At 38.4% G+C, this 24,499-nt stretch overlaps 1 protein-coding gene and 1 long non-coding RNA gene across 3 annotated transcripts in view; one reads left to right on the forward strand and one right to left on the reverse strand.

The window, feature by feature from the left end:
• Nucleotides 1–15,901, forward strand: part of LOC308520812 — a 221,685-nt gene extending 205,784 nt beyond the window's left edge. For both annotated transcript variants that reach the window (XR_013996116.1, XR_013996117.1), the window contains one exon: nt 15,580–15,901. This is a non-coding gene — a long non-coding RNA (uncharacterized lncRNA). The remainder of the gene's footprint in view (nt 1–15,579) is intronic.
• Nucleotides 15,902–17,067: 1,166 nt separating this feature from the next.
• The window catches only part of ADGB (androglobin), a gene marked incomplete at its 5' end in the record, with an annotated part of 122,874 nt that continues 115,442 nt past the window's right edge, over nt 17,068–24,499 (reverse strand). The window contains 3 exons of the mRNA XM_081093567.1: nt 17,068–17,287; nt 21,599–21,782; nt 22,470–22,557. Of these exons, the coding sequence (XP_080949693.1) occupies nt 17,099–17,287; nt 21,599–21,782; nt 22,470–22,557 (461 nt within the window). The 3' untranslated portion in view covers nt 17,068–17,098. The remainder of the gene's footprint in view (nt 17,288–21,598; nt 21,783–22,469; nt 22,558–24,499) is intronic.

The raw sequence follows: 24,499 nt of genomic DNA on the forward strand, positions 1-24,499 counted from the left end.
CATACAAAAACGAATTAGGCTGGCGTTGGCTCATAATTGATGGTCAAAATACAAATTGACACAATGCTTCTGGAAGGGCATTTGTAAACACACATTGAGTATCTTAAAACATCTGTTGATCTTGGCCCTGACTGGGTAGGTCAGTTGGTTAGAGCGTCATCCTAATATGCCAAAGTTGCAGGTACCATCCCTGGTCAGGGCACATACAAGAATCAACCAATGAATGCATAAATAAGTGGAACAACAAGTCGATGTTTCATTTTCTCTCTTTCCCTCTCTCTCGCCTTTCTTCTCTCTCTCTAAAATCAATCAATAAATTTAACAAAAATCTGTTGATCTTCAATTTCTCTTCTAGGATTTCTCCAAAGGAAATGCAAATGTATAGAAAGATTATTATCCCAGTGATGTTTACTATTGTGAAAAATAGGAATGACTTTAATGTCCATCATGATGTGATTAACTGAATATGTTTGATACATTTATATGACATATGATCAGAGATACTATGCAGGCTTTAAAAATTATCACAGTATATTAAGTGAGGAAAACTATAGATTTTTAAAACAGTAAGTATATTATAACACGTTGTAATATATAGCATAGCATATATAGCCTAGCATATATAACATTAGAAAAAAATGGCCATCAGTTCATTCACTAAATTAAATAACAATTATATATAGATTAAAGGATTATGGGGGAATTTTATCCTCTTTTTTTCCAGATCCATATTTTCCAAATTTTCTACAATTAACATGTCTTCACTGAAGTAAACTTGGTTTTGACCATTTTCTTATTTATAAAAAAAAAATTCATGATTTTCCTTATGACATAAGAAAGAAAAGGGATTAAAAAAAAAGCAGCACGTTAGCCTACCAGAAAAAACTCCAAACTGCCTTTTGGCTTCCTCTAAACCAGCATCCTTCTTTAAAATATGGTATCAGAAAAGATCCACACATTTGAGGGAAACTGATAAATAAAACAACACACACACACACACACACACGCACACATCATGAGATTCAACTGGTTTCAAAAGAAGGAAATCCGAGGATAGTTTCCAGTTCATTTTCTAAACTCAAGTCCTTTGTTTTATAAACCTAGTTCACTAGGGAGGGATTGATTTCCTCCCTGCCTCCCTTTTAAAAACAACCTGCGTTTAAGGCTGCGGCCAGGTGTGATGTGAGGCGCTGGCGGGACCGCTTGCTGCAGGACGGGGATAGGAAATGCAGAGCAGGAAAAGGTACACTATGCACGCCAGGAACCTCCTTCAGTGAAGGCCTACAGGGGGCCGCTCGGGAAAGGGCGCTAAAATAACCATTATTATTTAGTCTAAAAAAAATCAGGACAAGCCCTTTCGGAAAACAATCAGGAGCATGGCTAGTGTCACCGGGTTCACAGGCAGCTGACAGCTGTGCGCAGCAGCAAGTCAACCAGAAGAACGACTGAACCGTTTCCAAGGTTTCGCGGGAGGATGCAGGTCTAATGGCCTGCCCTCCGCTGGGGAGACGGGCCGCTGGCGCCCCAGAAGTGGCTGTTCCCGACCCAGGGCTGCGTCAGTGCCCCGACTGGGCAGCCACCCGAGCATGCGCCCTGGGCGTTGCATAATCATCCCGGCCGCCTCTCCCCGCGCTGGTCGTAGGCTCCCCCTGCTGGTCAAACAGAAGAATGCCGCTGTCGCTAACATCTGCTCCTTGCCCAAGGCCTTCTGCACTTAGGATTTTCTCACCGTGCCACCACCAGAAGGGAATTTTCTGCAGAGTAAGCGAAGCAAGGAACTTTCACCCCGCAGCACAGAACATCCTCCGGAGCATCAATCAGTAGACTTTCCGTGGGAGGAGGGGCCCATTCCTAGCAGCTTCCCCACCCGGCTCCAGTTCTCCCTTTAAGCCTGCAGTGAAGGATGCAGAATCCAGGCAGGGAGGCGGCCAACGTGAAGGGGCCTGCCTGGTCGGCAGCCTTCTCTTACCTTTAAGTCCTCAGCATAGCATCCTAGCAGTAGAAAGACCCCCAGACCGCGGGGATGGCCCCAGCTTCTTTCGTTGCCAATACTCCAGTCTTGACAAATTGCCAGTCACTTGTATAGAACTGCAGTGATCTCCCTTGAAGGGCAAGCTGTTGCCCTCACCCGGTCATAAGAATATCAGAAGTGTTCAGGCTTGTCTCCAAATCATGTCTTTCGAAGTCTTATGACCCCTGGCCTTAGGTGGGCTCTAGCATCACAACTCTCATACCACTGTGTATTTTCACTAGGGAAGGTGGCCTCGTGATTGCTCAGCTGAGAAAAAGTCACTGTTACCTTCTCTTTGCTCAGCTCGTAACAGATGTGACACATCTCTCACCTGATCTGTGGCTCAAGTGTGGCCTGGCTGAGTGGAGACTCAGGGGTGGGCAGTGTTGTGCAGGCAAAGAAGGTGGGCCCCAGAGTAATTTCTCTGAGTCTTTTAGGGAACCCTTGCCATTTAGTTTTGGTCCAAGCTATTTTGTGTACTTGTCTTCTCATGTTTTCCATCCTAGCTGCACTTCAGAATCACCCAGGGAGCTTTTAAAATGCAGTGATGCTCAGGCTCTGCCCAGAACACTTAAATCAGAACTTCTGGGGAGTGTAGCCAGGATATCTGTATTTTTTTTTTAAGGTTCTCAGATAACTATAAGGATAAACCAAGAATTAGAACCACTATCCTAGTCTTTATCTCCCCAGCGTGTAGCACATGACCTTATACAAAATAGGAATTAAGCAATATTTGATGAATGAGTGAATGAATGAATGAATGAATGAGGTCTGGAAAGGCAAAAAATGGATGTATACTCCTTTATGAAAAATATGCTAAAATATTGTAATGAATGAATTAATGGATAAGTAATACAATAAAGGCAATCCCAAACCTAGGGGTGGAAAGCAAGGATAGGCTTAAGGAGATGGTCAGATGGCTGACGCTGATGAGAAAGGACCCCAAGCAGCCTGTGTCTATTGTTGGTACTGGTCTGGTAATACTCTCCCATCCCTTGAGGGTAGAACTTGAAGGTAAGAAGGAGAAGACAGCAAGCAGGACAGGCAGGGTGGGAACAGGGAAGAATTTAAAGCCACCTGATGAGGAGAAACCATGGCGTGCTGCCTGTGTTTGAGGGAGGCAGTCTGGCAGGAGGCCTCGCCAGAACACAGATGGTGCTCTGGGTGGTTGAAGCAGAAGGCCGAGGTGCCAGGTGTTTAGAGGAGCAGGACACAAATCCATTAAAGAGTCTCAGGAACAAAAATACACTTTCTGGGAGTCTAGGCAAGTCCAATCTCTTCGCCAATCGAGAAGGTGAACTCCTTGAGTCCAGGAGTAGTAGCTTTCTCAGAGTCTTCCTAGAAAGTTCCTATTTCCCCACGTGTGTGGGGCTGGATTGGCTACTCAAGTGAATGCAAACAGTAGGAGAACGGAAAGAAAAATGAAGGACAGAACTAAAATTAAATGGGATTGTAAATGGTAAAAATTCCTGTAGTGAAGGGTGGTACCAGATGGAGTAAAGGAAGTAAAACACCTGTAACGTCTCAGCGGATTAACACCAGGCGTTTATTTCTTGCTCATACAAAATCCACTGCAGGTCAGAAGACGCTCTATGGCTATTGTCTTCCACACGTGACTCAGAGACCCAGGCTGCTGGGGTCTTATGGCTCTGACCGTTTAATACATGGCCTCCACTTGCTGCAAACAGGGAAGCAAAGGAGGTGAAATCACAAAGGGGCTGTTTTCTGCTCCAGCATGGGAGTGGCACCTGCATTACATCGATTCAAGTCCTGAAGGCAGTTGTGACAAATGGCCTACCATCGGGATGGATGCCTAGGCAGAAGAGGAGAACTAGGTAATGGTGGGCATGAACGAAATCTATCACACATACCGTAATAAAAGTAATTTTTAGATATAGCTAATACCAATTACATGCTGTAAGCATGGTGGAAAAGTATTGGCCACTGTTTATAATAAACTCATAGTGGATAAAACCTATTTAAGCAAGATAAAGAATTCAGCTACCATTAAGAAAAAAAATGACAAATTTAATTGCAAAATATGTTAAAATGTATATTAATAAACACTTTACAAAGTAAAATCTAAACAAATTGAAATGTTAAGCAACACAATATTAATATCCCTAATGTACAAATAAGCTCCCGTAAATGGGTAATGAGCAAACAAAAACAGAAAAATGGAGAAGAGATATTTGTAGAATATTTAGAGAAGAGATACTTGAAGACTATGAATGAAATGGTAATCAAATTGATAATGATGCTTATACTGACTAGTAATAAGTTAAAAGTTTTACTTATCACAACCACATAATTTGTTTAAATTGATAATTTTCAGTTCCAGTGAAGTGATAAGAAAATAGATATTTGTTTTGCATAGTATTAGAGGGAATATAAGTTACACTAATACTTTGTAGAATAATCTGATGTGATATATTAAAATTCTACATATATCTGTTCTGTAACTCTGCAATTTCGTATCAGGGGATCTACATAAAGTTAGTTTAAGAAGGCTCACTTAAACACTGTGGTTAATAGCTCTTAATAGGGAACTGGTTAAACAATTTGGAGTTTATCCATTCTATGCGATTCTATATGCCACCAAAATTGTAGACTTACTTCACAAAATGACCATTTAATTACTAACTTTTGACCATAATGTCTTTTGAAAATTTATACCACTTTTTGGGTAACTATTTTTTCTAGTAACAATGCTTTCACCTAAAAACATACAAAATAAGTATAATCAAAAAATAATATTTGACTTTATAATCTTAGGCAAGAACATGTTCCACATTTAGTCAACACAATTTTTATGTGCAGAGATGAGATGTGGGACAAATTTGAGTTGTTAGATTTTTCTGAACCCGAGACATCTTCCTTTATGTGGACGCACAGACCAAGAGGGATAAATAGCAACTTCTAAGGCTCTTGGTCTTTCATGCACATGCACTCTTATTTCCAAATGTTTCCACCCACTCTTGTGCTTAGTCTTCATTTTCAAGTATACTTTGATTTAAGTTAACCATGAGCCCCCATATGGCTCACAAATCGACAAAGTAAATGTTGTAGAAACAAGAGAGAAATCAACTTTAATCAAGAAGCAAAAGATGGGTGGGAGAAAAAAGGATCGAAGCAGGAGAGAAAAAAATTGTGAAACCTTTTAAGTTCACTCTAGTAATATATGGTATTGAATGTGTGGCTGAAAATCCATTGCCTAATCCAGTGGTTCTCAACCTTCCTAATGCCGCGACCCTTTAATACAGGTCTTCATGTTGTGGTGACCCCCAACCATAAAATTATTTTCGTTGCTACTTCATAACTGTAATTTTGCTACTGTTATGAATCATAATGTAAATATCTGATATGCAGGATGTATTTTCATTATTACAACTTGAACATAATTAATGTTCAATTAATTATGTGATTAATCACAAAAACAGTATGTGATTATATATGTGTTTTCTGATCGTCTTAGGTGACCCCTATGAAAGGGTCATTAGACCCCCAAAGGGGTCGCGACCCACAGGTTGAGAACCGTTGGCCTAATCTTTCTCACCATTCACTATCTCTCCCTCCTTAGTGAGTCCACTGACCTTGATGACATTATTACATTTACTGCTCTTATAGAACAACTCATTTTGCTTTTACTCACATCATTTCTCATTGCTTATACACACTTGGTTTTGTTGTCATTTAATCTATTTTTTTTTCTCTGTGAAAATTGTTTTGGGTATCTTAGGTTGGGGTGAAGGGAGTCAATCTTTCCCATTAAAATTGATATAAATATTTCCTTTCACTGTGAGACTTTACACTTAGTCTCACAGTGTCAGTTATGAATTAAAGTTGTTAAGCAGGCCATGAACATATTGACAACATTTATGCATAGTGATGTGCAATGTTATCTGTGATTGGTGAGTGAAAAAAAGCAAGTTTCTGAATATGATATGTTATAACGTCATTTTTGTAAAAATGATGTGGAATGACACTATTATTAGTGATGATGTCTGGGCTTATATAACATGCTAGTTATTAGTTTTAAAATCCTGAGACACAGAGCTAAGGATCACTTCCCAGTCCCTTAACTTGTTAACTATAAAACTTTGGGCAACATAATGCCTCTACTCCTTTGCCTCACCTTCTTTTTTTAACCTGAACATCAAAGATAATGATTTTACTTCATAGCATGGTTGTGATGATTAAGTGAAATAATTAGCTACCAGACACAGAATATAACCTATACATTGCAGCTATCGTTATAATTTTGTATACATCTTATTGTTAAATTAAAAAAATAATCCTCATCTAAGAATATGTTTTTACTGGGGAAGGAAGGGGAGAAAGAGAAAGAGAGGAGAGAGAAACATGGATCGGCTACTTCCTGTACACACCCAGACCAGGGATTGAACCTGTAAACTAGTTATATGACCTGACCAGGAATTGAACTAGAAATCTGTTGGTGCACAGGGCAACACTCCAATCAACTGAGCCACAGAGGCTAGAGTGCAATTTTATTTTTAAATGAATATGTATTCACTTTGCAAAAAAAAAATTAAAATAAATGTATAATGTGTGCTGAACTTTTGAAATAGGTTTTCCTATACCACACAGCTGCTCTTTTCCTTAAAAAATGGAATAAATGTGTAGATTTGAATAAATTTGAGTAAATGTTCATATGAACTGACCATGGATCCCTGGCCTGGTGCTGGCTTTATTTCACACTCCTGATGGCGACAATTCTCTAGTTTTGGACTCCTAGGGAAAGTGAGTCTTTTCATTTTGAGTACTGTACTTTTAAAAGATAATGGACTATATATATTTTTTTCACATAAGGTGTAAAATACCAACCATTTATTAATTCTTGCTTCTGTCTCTGCTTTTGTTTTTATTTTTTGACTATAGAAAAAGTCTTGATAATGAGAACATTTATTATGGAAACCCTGAGTTCATGGTTTCAACTTATCTGCTGTTTGGGGAGACTGATAACTGGGGTTGGATAAGGAAATTGGGGAGCTTCCAGAATGTGATGGTCCAACCTCATCCACTGCCACACCAGAGACAGAGAGACCTTATAAATAAATTAATGTGGATTCGGGGAAAACAATGTAACACTAAACTAGACTTAGATTATCGACCCAGTGATGACATTCTTTGGTAGAGTGTGGTCTATATATGAGATACTCAAAGAGCATGTTGCAAACAGGCTTTTTCCTTGAAATACAAACAAATGCACATCTCCTCATGATTATGAGGAGGAGGAAAGATGGGAGATGAAAGTTAAAAGAATATGGGGGAAATGTAAGAACACTGAATCACTGAAGATGTATAAAGTCATAGCTTTTATTCCATGCTTTGTTCATGAAAACACTTACATAATGGACTTTAATTTTGTTGGGAATTGAAGTCTATCAATTTGCCACATCAAATTTCTTCCCCATGGCCTTCCTTGATTTTTGGTTCCCACAGATTAGAAGTTATTCTGGGTGCTCCATTACTCAGTCTTGTATCTGAGGCTTGGGAATCATTTCACACTTCAACAGATCTTTAAATGTAGCATCAAGTTATCTCATAATTGACTTGTCTCCACTCTGTTGTAACACACACAATTCCAGCCAAAATAAAGTAGGACAGATGGGAAAAGCCACTTGGAAAGTAACTCAAATGAAGTAGTTCTACTTTCTCTTTGAAAGCTAGGATTCATGTACTGATTTCAATAACAGGGTAAGTTTCAAGTCCTTGAGGCCTCAGGGATATAGGTATGTGGGTTGAAAGTCCAAAAAGAATTCATTCTTCTTTTGAGACTTTCAGGAAATCTCCCCATTTCAGATGGTTCTTTATCATGGTCATCATGTATCGTCACTATCATCTCAGGAACTGAGCTCTTGCCAGGACACAGAACTACTCACTGCTTGTGACAGCAGAAGACACTACCAGTGCCCACCTGGTCCTTGTCAGTCCCGTTCATACATAGGAAGAAAGCAAGAAAAACATTGCTTTCTAAAACCCCAAACCCCAACCTCTTTAAGCACATAGTTTGCCTTCTGCTATACTATGTCATCTCCAGGACGTTGACATTACCATTCTCATTTTGTTCAAATATTAGTTGGGCATATTTGTGCAGACTTCTTTCTAGGTTCACTACTCTGTTCTCTTGATCTACTGTCTATCATGCTGCCAATACCACATTATTTTGAGTAGGATATAGAAAGTTAGCCTTAGTATTGCATAAAGTCATTCTTCCTTTGTCAATAGCTATTCTAGGGCTTATGTTCTAGAGCAGCGGTTCTCAACCTGTGGGTCGCGACCCCTTTGGCGGTGGAACGGCCCTTTCACAGGGGTCGCCTAAGACCATCCTGCATATCAGATATTTACATTGCGATTCATAACAGTAGCAACATTACAGTTATGAAGTAGCAACGAAAATAAATTTATGGTTGGGTCACAACATGAGGAACTGTATTTAAAGGGCCAGAAGGTTGAGAACCACTGTTCTAGAGCATTTGGGCCCAAGGAGACAAAGATGATTCTTCGACCAAGTCCCTCCTTCTAGCTCCACTGACCTGTCTCTGAAACTCATTGATAAAGGGAAGCAGACCCAGCAGGGAAGGATAATGCTTCCTCCAGCTGCTCATTTGTGGTGAGACCCCCAACTGACCATCCTTACAAGAACTACAGGTGTCAGCTCACCTGATGTTCTCAGGACTCCGTTCTGACTGGGAGAATAATGACCATCCTTGACTGCCTTCTTTTGCTAGTTTGGTGATCAGAAGACAATGGGTCTGGGTGGCCACCTCTGCTGTGTGTGGGGAAGAACATTGCCCCACTGCTGCTGTGCTTTTTCTCCAGTTCTGGGGCCCAAAACTAGTTCACCTTCTTACCGTTTTCAAGAGTTCTCTGATTATCTGAGGCATCCAGAGTTTATGGTTGCACTTAATGGGGAGGAGCAAGGACAAGACTAGAAATAAGGCTCTATCAAGGAGATATTAAACAAAACAAAACAAATAGATAAACAACTGTTTATTTATACAAAAAGATATTGATATAGCAAGAGCAGCCCATGACCCCTTATGCAGAATGGAACAGAAATTTCAGAGCCTAGAAAATATTTGCCACAACCCCAGTGAACCAATGCTCTTGTGCTTTATTAAAATGCTTAAACTTTTTTTTTTCCTTTTACAAAAATAGAGTCTAAGCTAAATTCCAATTTGAATAAGTATAGTGACCTTCCAAATTCCCTTGTAAATCACATGCCGTTCTTTTCATGTTCTGTCTTTAACTAGTTAGTGGTGATGCACACTGAGATGGATGTTGAGTTCTACTGAGAACTGCCTGGAGATGAAACTCCTTTCCCTTAATTATCCCACCAGACTTATATAACACCAACGTCTGCAACATTGTGTATTTGAGTCAGCACTCAGTGTTTCTCCCTATTTGAACCCTCCTTACTTTCTCTGCCATTGTGTTTGTATCTATCTAATACTTCTATGAAAATAGAGATCTGCTTGCTAATTAAAAAAAAATCATGCTGACATTTCCAAGTGCAACATTTGGGTGAGTGTACTAACTCCTGCCAACGTATCTGTACACACGTCAGTACTTGACCCTCCCGCATGATAGTTCTACTGCAGAAGCAGGCTCCACTTTTACTTCTCAATTGAACACCTTCGAGCTGAATCTCTTTGCTCTTATTTCCTAATAACTTCAGTACCAGAGCTCTGACACCACACAGTATTTTCTATTTAAATGCCATTCTACACCCCCTGCCCCCCCTCCCCAAAAAAAGACAGAATCTTAAAAACATGGGATTGGAAAGGGTTCAAAATTCATAAGATGTCCAACTCAATCTTTTTAAGGAGGACAGATTTAAACCAAACAAGCTACAATACATTTTAAAACCTTCTTCGGAATAATTTTCATGTTATATTTGCAGATTTATCCTAATTTTAGCAGCTTTATTTGCAAATAAATTTCTCTAAGTTTTTTAGCTATTAGCCTTTCTCCAAAAAAAAAATAATTGATACTAAGACAAAGTATTTTACCATTTTACTTTCCCTTGTGCAAATTGAAAACTGAAAATAAATTTCTAGAGTAGTATTTGTTAAAATTTTATGAGTTACAGACTCCTTTAATCATTTGATTAAAGTTATAGATTATATATATATATATATATATATATGTATGCAGAAGTCTCAGGTGTCACCTAAAGGCGCCCCCCCCCCCCACGCCGCCCCAAGCCCCCAGGTTAAGATCGTCTGCCTGGAGTATAGGCAATTTTCTTAGAGAAGTTCTAAGGTGTCTCCTAAATTTCAAAGTTCCTCAAATAGGAACTAATTCAAGAAGTAGAATCCAAAATGAGGTTTGAGTGTATCAATTATGATTCTTTGGTTCTATTTAACAGAAACAAACTACCTAACTAAGGGAAGAGGGGAGTCACTGGTGATATATTTGAGTAACTCATAGATTTGAAGAAAAGTCTTACTAGACAGAACAACAAGTGAGGAAGATGCTAAGGGAATGAAGAGTCTCTTTTGAGATGCTCATATTGGCTCAGCTTCAGCTATTTTGGTGCCGCTACCAAAAGACAATAGCGGGTATTCAGGGCAGGCAGAACCAGCAATGTCCATTACAGTATCCACGGACTTCTGGGGAGGTAAGAATGGAAATTATTGCTATCCCCTATTTTAACTGCCTTTGATATTTACATTATGGTGACAATCATTCTCTTACTTATTAAGTCTACACACAACATACCTATATGAATTTTGAGGAATCAGGATACAAGCACTGGTCAGCTTCCCAAAAAGATATACTTTCAAACAACCACTTCAGATGTGGCCAAAACATATAACAGACGAAAAGAAATCCTCAGAAAACAGAACCAGGGGTCATGGAGATCAGCTGAACAGAGAGGTCCCATAGTACAAGAGCAGACCTGACTAAGGATCTTCCCTACTCCTGGTGGGGCCTTCATAATGTCTCCCCTGAGGAATTTCAGAATTGCTATGAAGCAGTCTCTCCTTTCTGAATGAGAGTGTCTACTGATTATTCTCTGATCTACAACTGTTTATTGGATTTGTGTGGGGGAAAAACAAAGCGATCTTCTGGCCAAAGACATCAGTAAAAGATATATACTGCCATAAGTTTGCAACATTCTCACTTTAATTGCATGAATATGAACTCCTTGTTTGCTTTAAGAGAGTGTATAAATTAAGATCCTATTTGAAAAATGAAGCTGTCTCGACTAGACTATGACACATGTCTTCTGTGAACATTGCAAAATACCTGCCATCTGGTATTATCACAGTCTCGTAAGGGTGTGAATCTTTTTTTTTTTAAGCTCTGTAAACTTTATTTTTCAATATTTTCACTTGAGACCAATCTGATGTATTTTTCCAAATCAGCATAAGCTTCACCCTGGCCAGTTTGGCTCAGTGGATAGAGCATTGGTCTGAAGACCAAAGGGTCCTGGGTTTGATTCTGGCCAGAGACATGTACTTTTGTTGCAGGCTCCTCCCCGGCTGGGGCCCTGGTCAGGGCTCATGCAGGAGGCAACCAATCAATGTGTTTCTCTTACATCGATGTTTCTTTCTGTCTTTCCCTTTCTCTTCCACTATTCCTAAAAATCAATGAACAATATCCTTTGGTGAGGATTAACAGAAAAGAAGAAAGAAAGAAAGAAAGAAAGAAAGAGAAAGAAAGAGAGAGAGAGAAAGAAAATTAGCATAAGCTTTTATGTAGACCCATTTTAGCATCAGCCTAATAGCCCAAGTAATACAAATAGTGTATTTTATTCAACTATAATCTACTGAGAGCCTATTCTTTGAGGTTTCATGCTATAATCAGTGGGAAATTAAAATGCACAATATATGACAATTATGATATAGTTCTTGCACTTAAGGAGACTATAACCCATTATATAACAGGTAAATAAAATCTTTATACAAAGTATTATAAATGGTCTTAATGTGATAAACTAGTTACACAGTCATGGCACAACTGAAGAAATAAAGCTTAGCCAAATTTGAAGCATCCAGGGTATTGAGGCCAAGGGTTATTGAAATCTGTAAAAGACATATGAGCAGCCTCATGATGAATTTTAACTTCCTTTCAATAACTTTTTTATCATATCTGAAAACCACAAATAAAACTTTGGATTTCCCCTGCTTTCTTTCTGCCTTTATCAAGCCAAAGATGACTTAAATGTTGATAAATTGAAAACAACAACAACTCCTCTAAGGAGTCTGTGCGAATTATAATTGGAAAGCAGCTTTTGAATTCAGGTTAACTATTCTAAACACTGTTTTCATGGAATCTTATTTTAATAGTTTAATGACCTCACATGGTTTGCTAAGGAAATGATGGTTCTTAGAAAAATGTTAGTATTATTTGCCAAAGGTTGTTTTCTAGATATCGTATTGTAAAATATGTAGACTTTGGGCATATGCTACTCCAGAAGCAACTGAGTTAAAACTGGGCTACGTTCCAGGTGAAATACATGAAAACATTAAAGTTCCTTGAGGAAAAATACATAGGAACAATTTTATATCACACCATTATTTAAAAAAATTTTTTTAATTGATTTCAGAAAGAGGGAGGGAGAGGGAGAGAGCAATAGAAATATCCATGAGAAACATTGATTGGCCTCCTGCACGCTCCCTATTAGGGATTGATCCTGGGCACGTACCCTAACCAGGAATCAAACTGGTGACCTCCTGTGTCAACTCTCAACCAACTGGGCTGTACCGGCAGGACTGAATCCTACTATTTTTAAACAGTGGAATGGTTTATGGACAGATTATTATATCTAATAGGATTTTGACCATTTGCACAAGTTTAAACTAATCTTCCAGTGAAAAAGTAATGTAAATTTTCTTTTCAAACCTGTAAAATATTATAGAGATGTTAACCAATTTTGCCCAATTTCACTAACAAGCTATAATCATGATTTATATTATTTAGTAATTTAAATATTAACTAATCAGTCTTTGCTATGTAACATATTAATTTTGGAATCTTTTCCACAAAGGCAAATATCACTTTTACTAGGTTTCTTTGTATCTGTCTAAATATATCAACCACTAACAGTAGAATGAGAGAGACATCCATATGCTATCTGAATTGTTAATTCTAAAATAAAAAAAAAATTTGATAAACTTTGAAAATAAGGAGTGCCATTATATTATATACCAGATGGAAAAAGGTTTTACTGATTAGATAAGTGAAATTTTAAAATTAACAAAATGTATTAAAGGTGGCTTCCTGTGTGGTGATATTGCCATCTGTGCCCACACCAAAAACAAGAATGCTTAACCTAAAGTTCTAAGTACATGTATATGCAAAGCCTTCAATACATAATAAAACTCTTCCATGAAGTCACACCTGTGGTTGGAAACTGCCTAAATTGAGATGAATAAAATCTGTTTTATAATTTACTAGGCAAAAGATGTTATAACAACAGCTAGAAACAAAGTTCCTTCATAATATTAATTTCAGAAATGTTCTGTAAAGGTCATTGGAAACTTTCATTAATCTGCTATCAATAATCCCATCTGGGATATGACCCAAACTGAAGGGTGAGAGATGGGGGTGCTAGTGGGACACACAGTTTCTTTTCAGAGGCAAATTCCTGAACTACAGGGCTCTTTTTATCACTTCTCCCTCTATTCCCTAGACACAATGGATGCAAAGGCTTCCTTTGAATGAAAGAGACACTAGGAAAATTTCAGTTAACATATAACACTATGCAACGTTTTAATGTGTTTAAATAGTCTATATATAACAAGGGGGCTTGAGACTAGAAGTCATTGTTCCTTTTTGTTTATTTGCTTATTATTATTTTTTTTTGAAAACTTGATTTCTAGAAGTCAGTTAAACGTTATTGAAGTTGTCAGAAAATTTCTGATTCATTTAACTGAAGACTTTTCTTTGTTACATTTCAAAAAGCGTAGTGGACCCTCTGATTTTGCAAGAGGGACAGCCACAATCCTTTCTCCAGGGGAGGAGTTGGAGGCACCGAGGAGTTAAATTTCCCTTATGATGATGTTTCATTACCACCACATTTGCACTCGGGAGATTATTACTATTGACTCAGAAGCAGGCCTGAGACTGCAGAGGAGGAAAACCATTTCCTTTGCCCTTACAAGAGCCCTGAGAAAGAAGGGGTTGACCTTGAAGTATCTGGGTAGTGGAGAGTAGATGCAAAGAAGTAGATGATAGGAGACTAAGGAGAAAGAAACCAAATGGTAGACCACTTACTATCCATCACAGATACACCCTGTTAACTCAGTCAACACAATGGAGGGTATTTTAGGCCTGTGTATTCTAAGCAGTTATTTATTAACTGAGATCAACAGACATTACAGTGTTTAGCTTCTCAGCAATCTTTGCTACACTTTTACGTGGGGAGGATCTCGGTGGGGACAGTGAAACCTCTGAAGTATATTTAGGAAATATGAGTGGGCATTCTGGGTTGTCTCAACAATGGGAGAACTACTGCTATTTAGAGGTTGAAGGTCAAGAAAGTTAGACATCCTCTAAATTTTTGAAAGAGTCACATGCTACAAAGAATTATCTTATTTGTTATATGATTTGAATGGACCATTATTCATGTGGTTTCAAAGTAATTTAATGATCCAAGAAATAAACTCTTTAAGATATATAAAACCAAGGTATTTTTGCAGTTTTAAAGTTCACTGAATATTTCAGAAATGCAACCGTTATATACAGTAAAGGCAAACTAAACATTGTTATCTTTGAAAATTTACCAGGGGTTGTTTACCATTTTGGAAAATGTATCACACCATTCTAAATATGTGAGTCACAACTACAAACCACCTATAAATTAGTCTCTTTTTGACTGTTTTAGATTCTCCATGTAAGTAAGATTAGGTAGTATTTGTCTTACTGTGCCTGGCATAAAGTCTTCCAGATTCATGTTTTTACAAATAGCAAGATTTGCCCTAACTGGTTTTGCTCAGTGGATAGAGCGTCGGCCTGCGGACTGAAAGGTCCCATGTTCGATTCTAGTCAAGGGCATGTACCTTGGTTGCGGTCACATCCCCAGTAGGGGGTGTGCAGGAGGCAGCTTATCAATGTTTCTCTCATTGATGTTTCTAACTCTCTATCCCTCTCCCTTCCTCTCTGTAAAAAATCAATAAAATATATTTACAAAAAACAAAAACAAAAAAACAAATAGCGAGATTTCCTTTATTTTCATGGCTGAACAATATTCTATTCTCTCTCTCTTCCTCTCTCTCTCTCTCTCTCTCTCTCTCTCTCTCTCTCTCTCTCTCCCTCTCTCTCATAAAGTGAAAATAACCTGAACTTTCAGAAACTAGGGGTACCTGTATATCATTTCATTATAAGAATAAGATATTTTTGCAGCTGAATTTTATCTAACTTGAAGAGATATTCAATACCAGTGTCAATACTTTAATATGCTGATACACACACATATACACAAAGACACACATTTTTAAGTAGATAGCTTGTATGGCAAATATCTACAAACAAAGCAAATATCATCAATAGAGAATTAGCTGAATAAATTGTGATGTATTTGTACCTGTTAGGTCAGAGAGAGCCCAGGTTCGGATACATGCAGACATGTGATGAGACAATGGACTTCCCCTGGAATTTCTCACAGATCAACGTGCCAGACACAGATACCGGCTTCTTCTCCCTGAATCCACATACCCCCACACAGATATGGACTTCTTCTGAATACCCCCGCCCATCCCCTGCGGATGAGCCCATCCCAGCTCATGTCCCCGCCCCTCACCCAACTGCAGTATAAAAAAAGCGCCCCCTCCCTGTTGGTGTGAATCCACGTGCCCTGTCCTGGGGGTACCTGGGTCTCCCGGGGACGCAGAATAAACCTTTTCCTTTCCTTTCTTTTCTGATTCACTGGACTCTATTTCTTGCACCGCCTCCTGAGCCACCTAACCTAACAGTACCATCAAATATTACACAGCATTTAAAAAGAGTAAGTTATGTTTGACTCAGGTTTTATATTATTTGGTGAGAAAAAAAATCAAGAACCAGTACAGCATTCATAATAAAATGACATTTTATAAAACAAATGATAATATTATGGAAAATATTGATATATGATTATATGAAATAAGAGAAAAATATAGAAACATTCATACTAGGTTATCATGTATTATATTAGAGGGCTGGAGGATCATAGGATTGTGAAGGAAAGTACAGACAAAGTAATAGAGGAAAACATGCATGTGTGTGCATCTTTAGACAAAATTAAATGTATGTATAAAGAATTAATTTTTAAAAATAAAAATGTAAATAAATGCAAAAAGTGAAAATCACCTATCACAGTGAAGTAGCTTTGACTGGTTAAAATTCTCGTCTGAGAAAGTCATGATTTGGAAGTGTGCTTTTGGGAAAGTCAGTTTCCTTCTATGCGCCTTAGTTACCCACTCATATTTTTCTAAAACAACCGTACAAGAACATGTTCTCTGTCTTACATAAAATACGATGTGGGTACACATGACAAGAGACAAGTTTGTGATCACATTCTCTATGCCTGGGTTACCGTGACTCACTGCTACGATTCAGATTCGTAGTTCTAACACTTTGGATGAGTTTAACTCACCATAGCTCTTGCCCAGTAAGGGAGGTTTACTGACATTCAGCTTAAAAAATAAAAGCACGAGTCTGAAACTTATTTTTTTTAATATTGTAAAGTCTTTAAAGTTAGAGACGAAATTTTCTCAGAGAACAATAGCCATTTCTCTCATTGTTGAATTTTTCAAAGGCAATTCTGCTGACTCATTTATGATCTTGTTTTAGTATTAGCTAAAACTAGAGCAATTCAGAGTGAGACATACATTTTATCACATTCTATCTGAGGCATTTTTATTGAAATTAGAAAAATTAAACTCCCAATGACTTCATATAAACTTTCCTGAGAAAAACTAACAAATTAACATTAAAATACAGAAACTATTTCTAAGGTAGGAAAACTTTTAATTTTTAACTTCCTATACTTTTTGTCAAGAGGAAAAGTTATAGATAATGAAAAGTAGGTTTTCCTTTTTCAGAAGAAAGGTGGTATTGGGTATCTCCTGTTTACTTTTTCTTTCCTTTCTTTTTCTTGTCTTTGTCATGCATTGAGATGGTCTTCTTTGCTGTCTCTGCCCGCAGTGCTGCTTCCTCTGCAGCCAGAGCCTCCAACCTCAGGCGCTCAGCCTCCAGCATCTTGTTTCTATACTCTTCCCGAATATTGAAGATCTTTTGACGGGCATCATCTAAGGAGTCCTATTTCAAAAGAAAAACTCAGTCAAATAAGACCCACTGCTAAAAGGCTTATGGTCCCAGAAAACAAACAAACAAACAAGCACAGCAATGCAAGACCTTGATCCTTTCTTTATGCCAGTAGATTCATGGGGGAAATGACTGAAGAAAGATGAAAATTAAGTAATGGTCTCAAATGCTTATCAATACATACAGCATGAGATAGTAAAAAGGGTACATGAGATTTTAACAGAATAGTAAATGAAAACATCAATAGTAGGAAAATAAAAAGTTAAGAATTAAATAGGCAGAAATTTTGGCAAAGCAGCTGTTTTAAATGAGTTCAAATATAATCTATATCAAATGTACCATTCTTGTGTGTCTCTCACAGTAACTGTGCTCAATAAAGTACTCGTTCCCCACACATAGTCTAGTCCTGACAAAGTATATCTGAGTTATGCTTACAAATAATATCACCTAATCCATTGGTTATCTTTGTTAGTGTCAGTTTGGCTTTCATTCTTACCACTTCGAAAAAACTGTACTGTATTCATCAAAGACACCAATGACCTGTACGTAGCTAAATCCAATATAATTTCTTGATTCTATTCTTACTTAACCACACTCTCTCCTCCTGAATCAACGGGCCTCACTTAGTTTCTTTGACATCGCACCCTCTTAACATGCCTTTCACTTCACTAGCAGTTCCTTACCAGTCACCTCTGCTTATTTCTCTTTTTCTCCTTCATCTTTTAATGTGGAAGTGGTCACATCTCAGATCTTAGGCCTCATCCCCTGGCAATTTCATTCATCTAACCCTATGGCATTAAATTTCATGTATACACTGATGGCTTTTTTTTTTTTTGTAATCTCTAGCCCATATCTCCCTCCCAAATTCCAGAATCACACATCTAACTTCAATACAATTTTCACATGACTGTCTAATAGATAAACTAAAATATCTGCTTTGATATAATAGATATATATAAAAATGCCCCAAGTTGAAGTCCTTATCTTTTCTCCAAACCATCAGATCTTATAGCAATTCAATCCTTTCAGTTGTTTAGGCAAAATATTAAGAGCATTTCTTGACTCCTCTCTTTCTCTTGTAATGCACCAACATTCCAACAGAAAATCCTATTGATTCTATCTTGAAAATACATCTATAATTCAACTGCTTCTCACCACCATCTCCACCCTACCACCCTGGTGTGAACCATGGTTACATCTCATGTGCTCAATGAAATGGTCTCCTTACAGATCTGTCTTTTTTTGCATGTGCCCCCTTCTCTACTTGTTTTCCACACAATATTCAGAGCAATCCCTTTAAAACTGAAGTCAGATCATGTTACTCCTCTGCTCTTTGGAATCCTGTCATGGCTCCAAATTTCCCTCAGAATAAAAGCTAAAGTTTTATTTTTATTTTATTTTATTTTTTAAATAAATCTTTATTGTTCAGATTATTACAGTTGTTCCCCCTTTTACCCCCCATAGCTACCCTCCAGCCAGTTCCCACCCCACCCTCTGCCTTTACCCCCCACTGTCCTCATCCATAGGTATACGCTTTTTGTCGCCAGGTCAAAGGTCATACACATGGTAAATGTAGCTATTTCCATCTGCAATGTGTCCCTGTGTTCAGAAAGGTCTCTCACGACTTGTTCACGCTCTACTCAGAAAGGGTATGGAGACCTGTAATGGCTTTTTTAAATAATGTGTCCTCTTATGTTTAAAATGAGGATTTTGTTACCAAAAGTGAGGAGAAAGCAACACTACAGCTGCTCTCGCCCTTCTCACCCTTCGGGTGATAGTTGTGCTTGGGGCTGTGCGCTGGTTTGAGGGCTGTTGATGAAGATGAAGCCGTCTGGGCGGCTCCTGCGGTTCCACCGGCTTCCCAAGGGCCATCACAGCCTCACAGGGACCGTCACAGCCTTGCAGGGACCGTCTCAGCCTCCCAGGGGCCGTCTCAGCCTCACTGGGACCGTTTCAGCCTCACAGGGACCATCTCGGCCTCACTGGGACCATCCTAGCCTCACTGGGACTGTCTCAGCCCCACTGGGACCGTTTCAGCCCCACAGGGACTGTCTCAGCCTCACAGGGGCCGTCTCAGCCTCACTGGGACTGTCTCAGCCTCACTGGGGCCGTTTCAGCCTCACAGGGGCCATCTCAGCCCCACAAGAGCCGTTTCAGCCCCACTGGGACCATCTCAGCCTCACAGGGTCTGTCTCAGCCTCACAGGGGCCATCTCAGCCTCACTGGGACTGTCTCAGCCTCACTGGGGCTGTCTCAGCCTTACAGGGACCGTCTCAGCCCCACAGGGACTGTCGCAGCCTCGCAGGGGGCACCACAGCCTCGCAGGGGGCACCATATCCCACGTTGGGGGTGAAAGTGCGAGTCAGAAGCTCCTCTTGCTGTCTCTCCTGCTGGAAATTTCTGAGAGTCATCTGCAAGTGCTGGACATCACACTTTAACTGGTCAACACGAAGTTTGGCATTCTGTCTTTTGTTGGGAGGCTCCTTGCTGGACAAAATCTCCAGGCTTTCTAGCTGGCTAAATATCTGGTATGCTTGCTTGGGTTTCGTTTTCTATGAAGTGCACAGACTACTTGTCTGCCGTCTCCCGGTGTCCCATGTGAGACTGGATCTGGTGGAGCGGCTCCTTGCCTCTCCACGACTCCGTGACTCCACGTCCCCGAGTGCCAGCGAGCATCTCCGTGAGAGAGCCACCCTTGCTTTCTGACCCACTGCAAGGCCGTCCCGCCTTTCCCTGTAGGGGTCTGGGACCTCAGAATCCCGCCCCAAACAAGCACAGTGGATCCGAGAGTTTGTAACCCTTTCCGATTGAAAAAAAACCACGCAACCAGTTGCAGCCCGCCTGGCGCGCAACTCCGTACCTCTGTTCTTGGTGCCTCTAAATATCCTACTCAGTCTCAATGCGCTTCTTTCTTTCCTTCCAGTTGTAGAACTTCCACCGGGCCAGCTTTCCCATGGTTCTGAATGATAGCTGTTTGTCCTATAGTTGGTAGTTTCAATGTTGTTGTGGGAGGCAGCACGCACAGGTCTATACCTTATGCTGCCATCTTGGCTCTCAAAGCTAAAGTTTTTATGGTGGCCTTTGCAGTCCTACACAATGACCTTCCCCAGCCCTGTGTTCCCATTTTGTCTCTGACCTCTTCTCCAGTCACTTCCCTCTGTTCACTGTTCCTGTGGCACAGGCTCTCACTGTGCTTCTTCAAACACACCTAGTACAACCACTGTGCTCTGTTCCTAGTCTACTTTTTTTTTTTTTTCTCAACACTTATTCCTTTCCATCAGAGCATACAATGTACTTAGGTATTGTGTTTATATTTAAGCATCTATTTCCTCACTAGAATTTGAACTCCACAGGGCAGGAAGGGGTTTATCTCTTCTGTTTATGCTTAGGATAGTCCCTGGTACAAAACTGCCCAGAAATATTTGTTGAGTGAATAAACTGTGGAAATGGAAAGTATCAGGAAACTAGAAACATTAAAATAAATATTTTAGAAAAGAAGAATAATTTTCAAAACTGTAGACATGAACACTTAATGTCAGTTCCAGGTAACATTCTAGAAATGGATTATGAAATGGCTGTAAAATAAGGCAGTGATTCCTAACTTCATTTGCATTTCTGACAGCATGGCCACAGTTACGGTGCAATGTGTTGTTTACTCTTTCAAAATGATATAATGAAAGAATGATTAACGAACCAATACTGGCTATGAGAAAAGCTTCTAGAAAGGTTTTGTTTTCATTGCTAAATTCTTCAAGAAATGTTCCATAGTTTTACAAGGTGAGAGAAAAATACTGTGTCTACCATAATAAAATTAGTTTGGCTAAACTATTTGCACAAGTACAGGATAACAGCAGTGACATTTTTAAAAAAAATATGGAAAGAGCCATCTTAAGGGTTTAGTGTAAATTACATTTGAGTCAGTAATCCCTTAAAGATTGGTACGTTTTCCTCTTATCTGAAGAAAAATACGTTACTGATTATGTTTCTTTTTTGCTTCCAGCTTAAGTTTTGGCTGCCTCAAGTCTGTTAAAGCAATCTTCATCAGCTGTTTGCCAACTTCACAAACATTTTGTTGTCTTCTCTCCCATTCTTCCCACTTCGTGGACTGATTCCCAATGTGGCATTGTAGAGGGAATTTAGGGAGTAATTGAAATTAGTGTGGATAATCAATTTGCCATCTTTTCTGAGAAGTTGGGAACAAAATGTTTTCAAGATTTCTTTGTTCCCAGGTACTGTATGACTCTGACACCTTTTATACAATGCAAAAGAATGTGTCGACTGTGACCCATGCATTTTTAGACTCACCCACATTTCTGCATACGTCTCCAGGCCTTTATCCTGCAGTTTAGCCCGTTCTTCTTGTTCAATTTCTCGAATGCTAAGGATCCTGGCCCTGTACTGTCGGAACTGGTGAACCTCCTCTGCCTTTTGCATTGCTTGCTGCTGATTCAGGTCATCTGTTTGCAGCAAAGGCTCAGTATTTGTTTTCCTTGATATAAGAAACATTGAAAGAGAGGCAATAAATGGAGATGGGAAAAAAATTAAAATTAAAAAAAAGAGAGAATTAAATCATTTGGGAACTCTAAAATGAATTTTATCTTAGAACTCAAATAATTTAATATCGTAACAGTATGGTAGTCTGAATAAAATCAAATATGGAATAGAAATAATAAACCATTATTTTTAGATGGACTATGTTCCATCCATTGAATCACTGATATTTTAGAAAATTATTTTAGGAAAATATCAGTATAATTAGATGCACCACTTGATAAGATGTTTGTGAAACTGGTGTTTGAAAATATGAGCCTATTTTTCAGATCTTCCTTTTTAATTTAAGCAGCTAAATAATTTTGAAAATGTTTCCAAACATACAAATATGCTTGAGTAACTAGCTCCGTATTAATCCTATTATGTAGTTCTTAAGGAAGCTGAATCTAACTAAATAATGGCAGTAGGTATGGTGAGAATCTTCTGCAGCTCAACTCACCTTAATCAAGTTGCACATTAAATCTTTCAGAAAACACTGAAATTCATGTACTTTCTAAAAATTTAAATACACTGAAAATATATTAAGCATTTAATTTCAAATTTCACTTAGCAACTGTCTATTAGCAGTATAACCAAAATTCTACAAACACAGATGTCTACATTAATCATGTTTACTAAAACTTACCGTATATATTGATTTATATCTAGATCTAGCGCCTTTTGAATAAGTCGTGGAGACATTTCCAAAAATGATTGAGACCGTGTAGTCATCCCTGTTAAAAAAACAATCTTAAACTTCCAAAAAAATCAACAATGACTAACTAAATGAGTGTTAGATCTTATTTTAATGAAAGATAGCATTTTCTGTTAACAAAATAACAATTGATTGGACTTGCCTTATGTAATGATTTTAATGTGATTTAATATGCCTTAAAATATAATTATGTTTTATATTTATCTTTCACTGATGTTACTATGCTCACAGTTAAATAAAAAAGATGACAAAATGAATATAATCTATAAAAACATAACAAAATGTTATTCTAATTATGGGTAAATGAAGGTGGGAACAAAAAGAAGACATTTAAGTTATGAAACTACATTATAAACAAATTAAATGACCCAACATTTAAAGAACTTGGTTTATATATGAAAGGTATACTAAGCATGCATGGGTAGAACATAAAAATGTTTAAGGCACAGTATTCTATCTTCAAAAAATTTTTAGCCCAGTGTAGTAGGCAACATACAATAGATAAACAGTGAGTGTCAAATTAGTAGGATCTTTTTACTCTATAGACCAATATGAACCCATAAAAACAGAGTTAAGAAAAATTTCAGAATCTAGGATACTATCAGCCTTTCCAGACCATTTTATAAAAATATATTTATTTTTAAATTATAGTTGACATACAATATTATATTATTAGTTTCAGGTATACAACATATTATACCTGAAACTAATAATATAATATAAATAATATAATATATATATTATTTGGCCTGGTGCATGAAATTCATGCATGGGGGGGCCGGTCCCTCAGCCTGGCCTGCACCCTCTTGCATTCCAGGACCTTTTGGGGGATGTCCAACTGCTAGTTTAGGCCCGATCCCGCCGGTCAGCAGTTGGACATCCCTCTCGCAATCTGGGACTGCTGGCTTCTAACTGCTTGCCTGACTGCCTGATTGCCCCTAACCACTCGCTTGCCTGCCTGAGCGCCCTGGTTTCTGGTCGTTTTGGTCTTTCCACTGCTTTGGTTGCTGGGCTTTTATTATATAGGATATATCTAATGAAGTTACCACCACAATAAGTCTGGTACCCATCTGACACCATACATAGTTATTACAATATTATTGACTCTATGCTTTACAATATATTCCTGAGACTTATTTTATAACTGGAAGTTTGTACTTTCTAATCCCCATCACTTTTTTGCCCATTCCCCCACCCCTCTCCCCTCTGCTAATCATCAGTTTGTTCTCTGGTATCTATAAGGCTATTTCTGCTTTTTTTTGCTTATTCATTTGTTTTTTTATATTCCACATATAGTGAAATCATATGGTATTTATCTTTCTCTGTCTGGCTTATTTCACTTAGGATAATACCCTCTAGGTCCATCTATGTTGTTACAAATGGCAAGATTTTATTTTTTTATGGCTGAATAATATTCCATCTTTCTAGTTCATTTGGTTTCTTTTTTAAAAAATTACTAAAGTATAATTTATACACCACAAATTTTGCCCATTTAAAAAGTATAATTCGGTACTTTTTAGTAAATTTACAGAGGTGGGCAACCAGCACCAAAATCCACTTTTAAACCATCTCTATTACCCAAATAAAATCTCATACCCTTTTCCAGTCATTCTACATTTTCTCCACAAGTCACAGCCAACCATTAATCTACTTGGTGTCTCTATAGATTTGCCTTTATTGGACATTTCATGTAAGTAGAAATGGTAAAATTATTTCTAACTTTTCAATAAACTGCCAGTCATATTGCTTTGATCATTGTTGGCTTCATTATAAACTGTGAAATCACAAAGTCATAATCCTTCTCCTTGGTTCTTTATCAGAATTAGTTTGGTCATTCTGAGCCTTTTATATTTCCACTAGAGACCTGATGCATGAAATTCATGCAAAGGCTTCAGCCCTTGTCACTGAGGCAGCTGCCTCTGCCTTGGCCCCCGCCCACTGTGGCTTTGTCCAGAAGGATG

Source organism: Myotis nattereri, assembly GCF_964212035.1.
Source record: "Myotis nattereri genome assembly, chromosome: 6".
Lineage (NCBI taxonomy): Eukaryota > Metazoa > Chordata > Mammalia > Chiroptera > Vespertilionidae > Myotis > Myotis nattereri.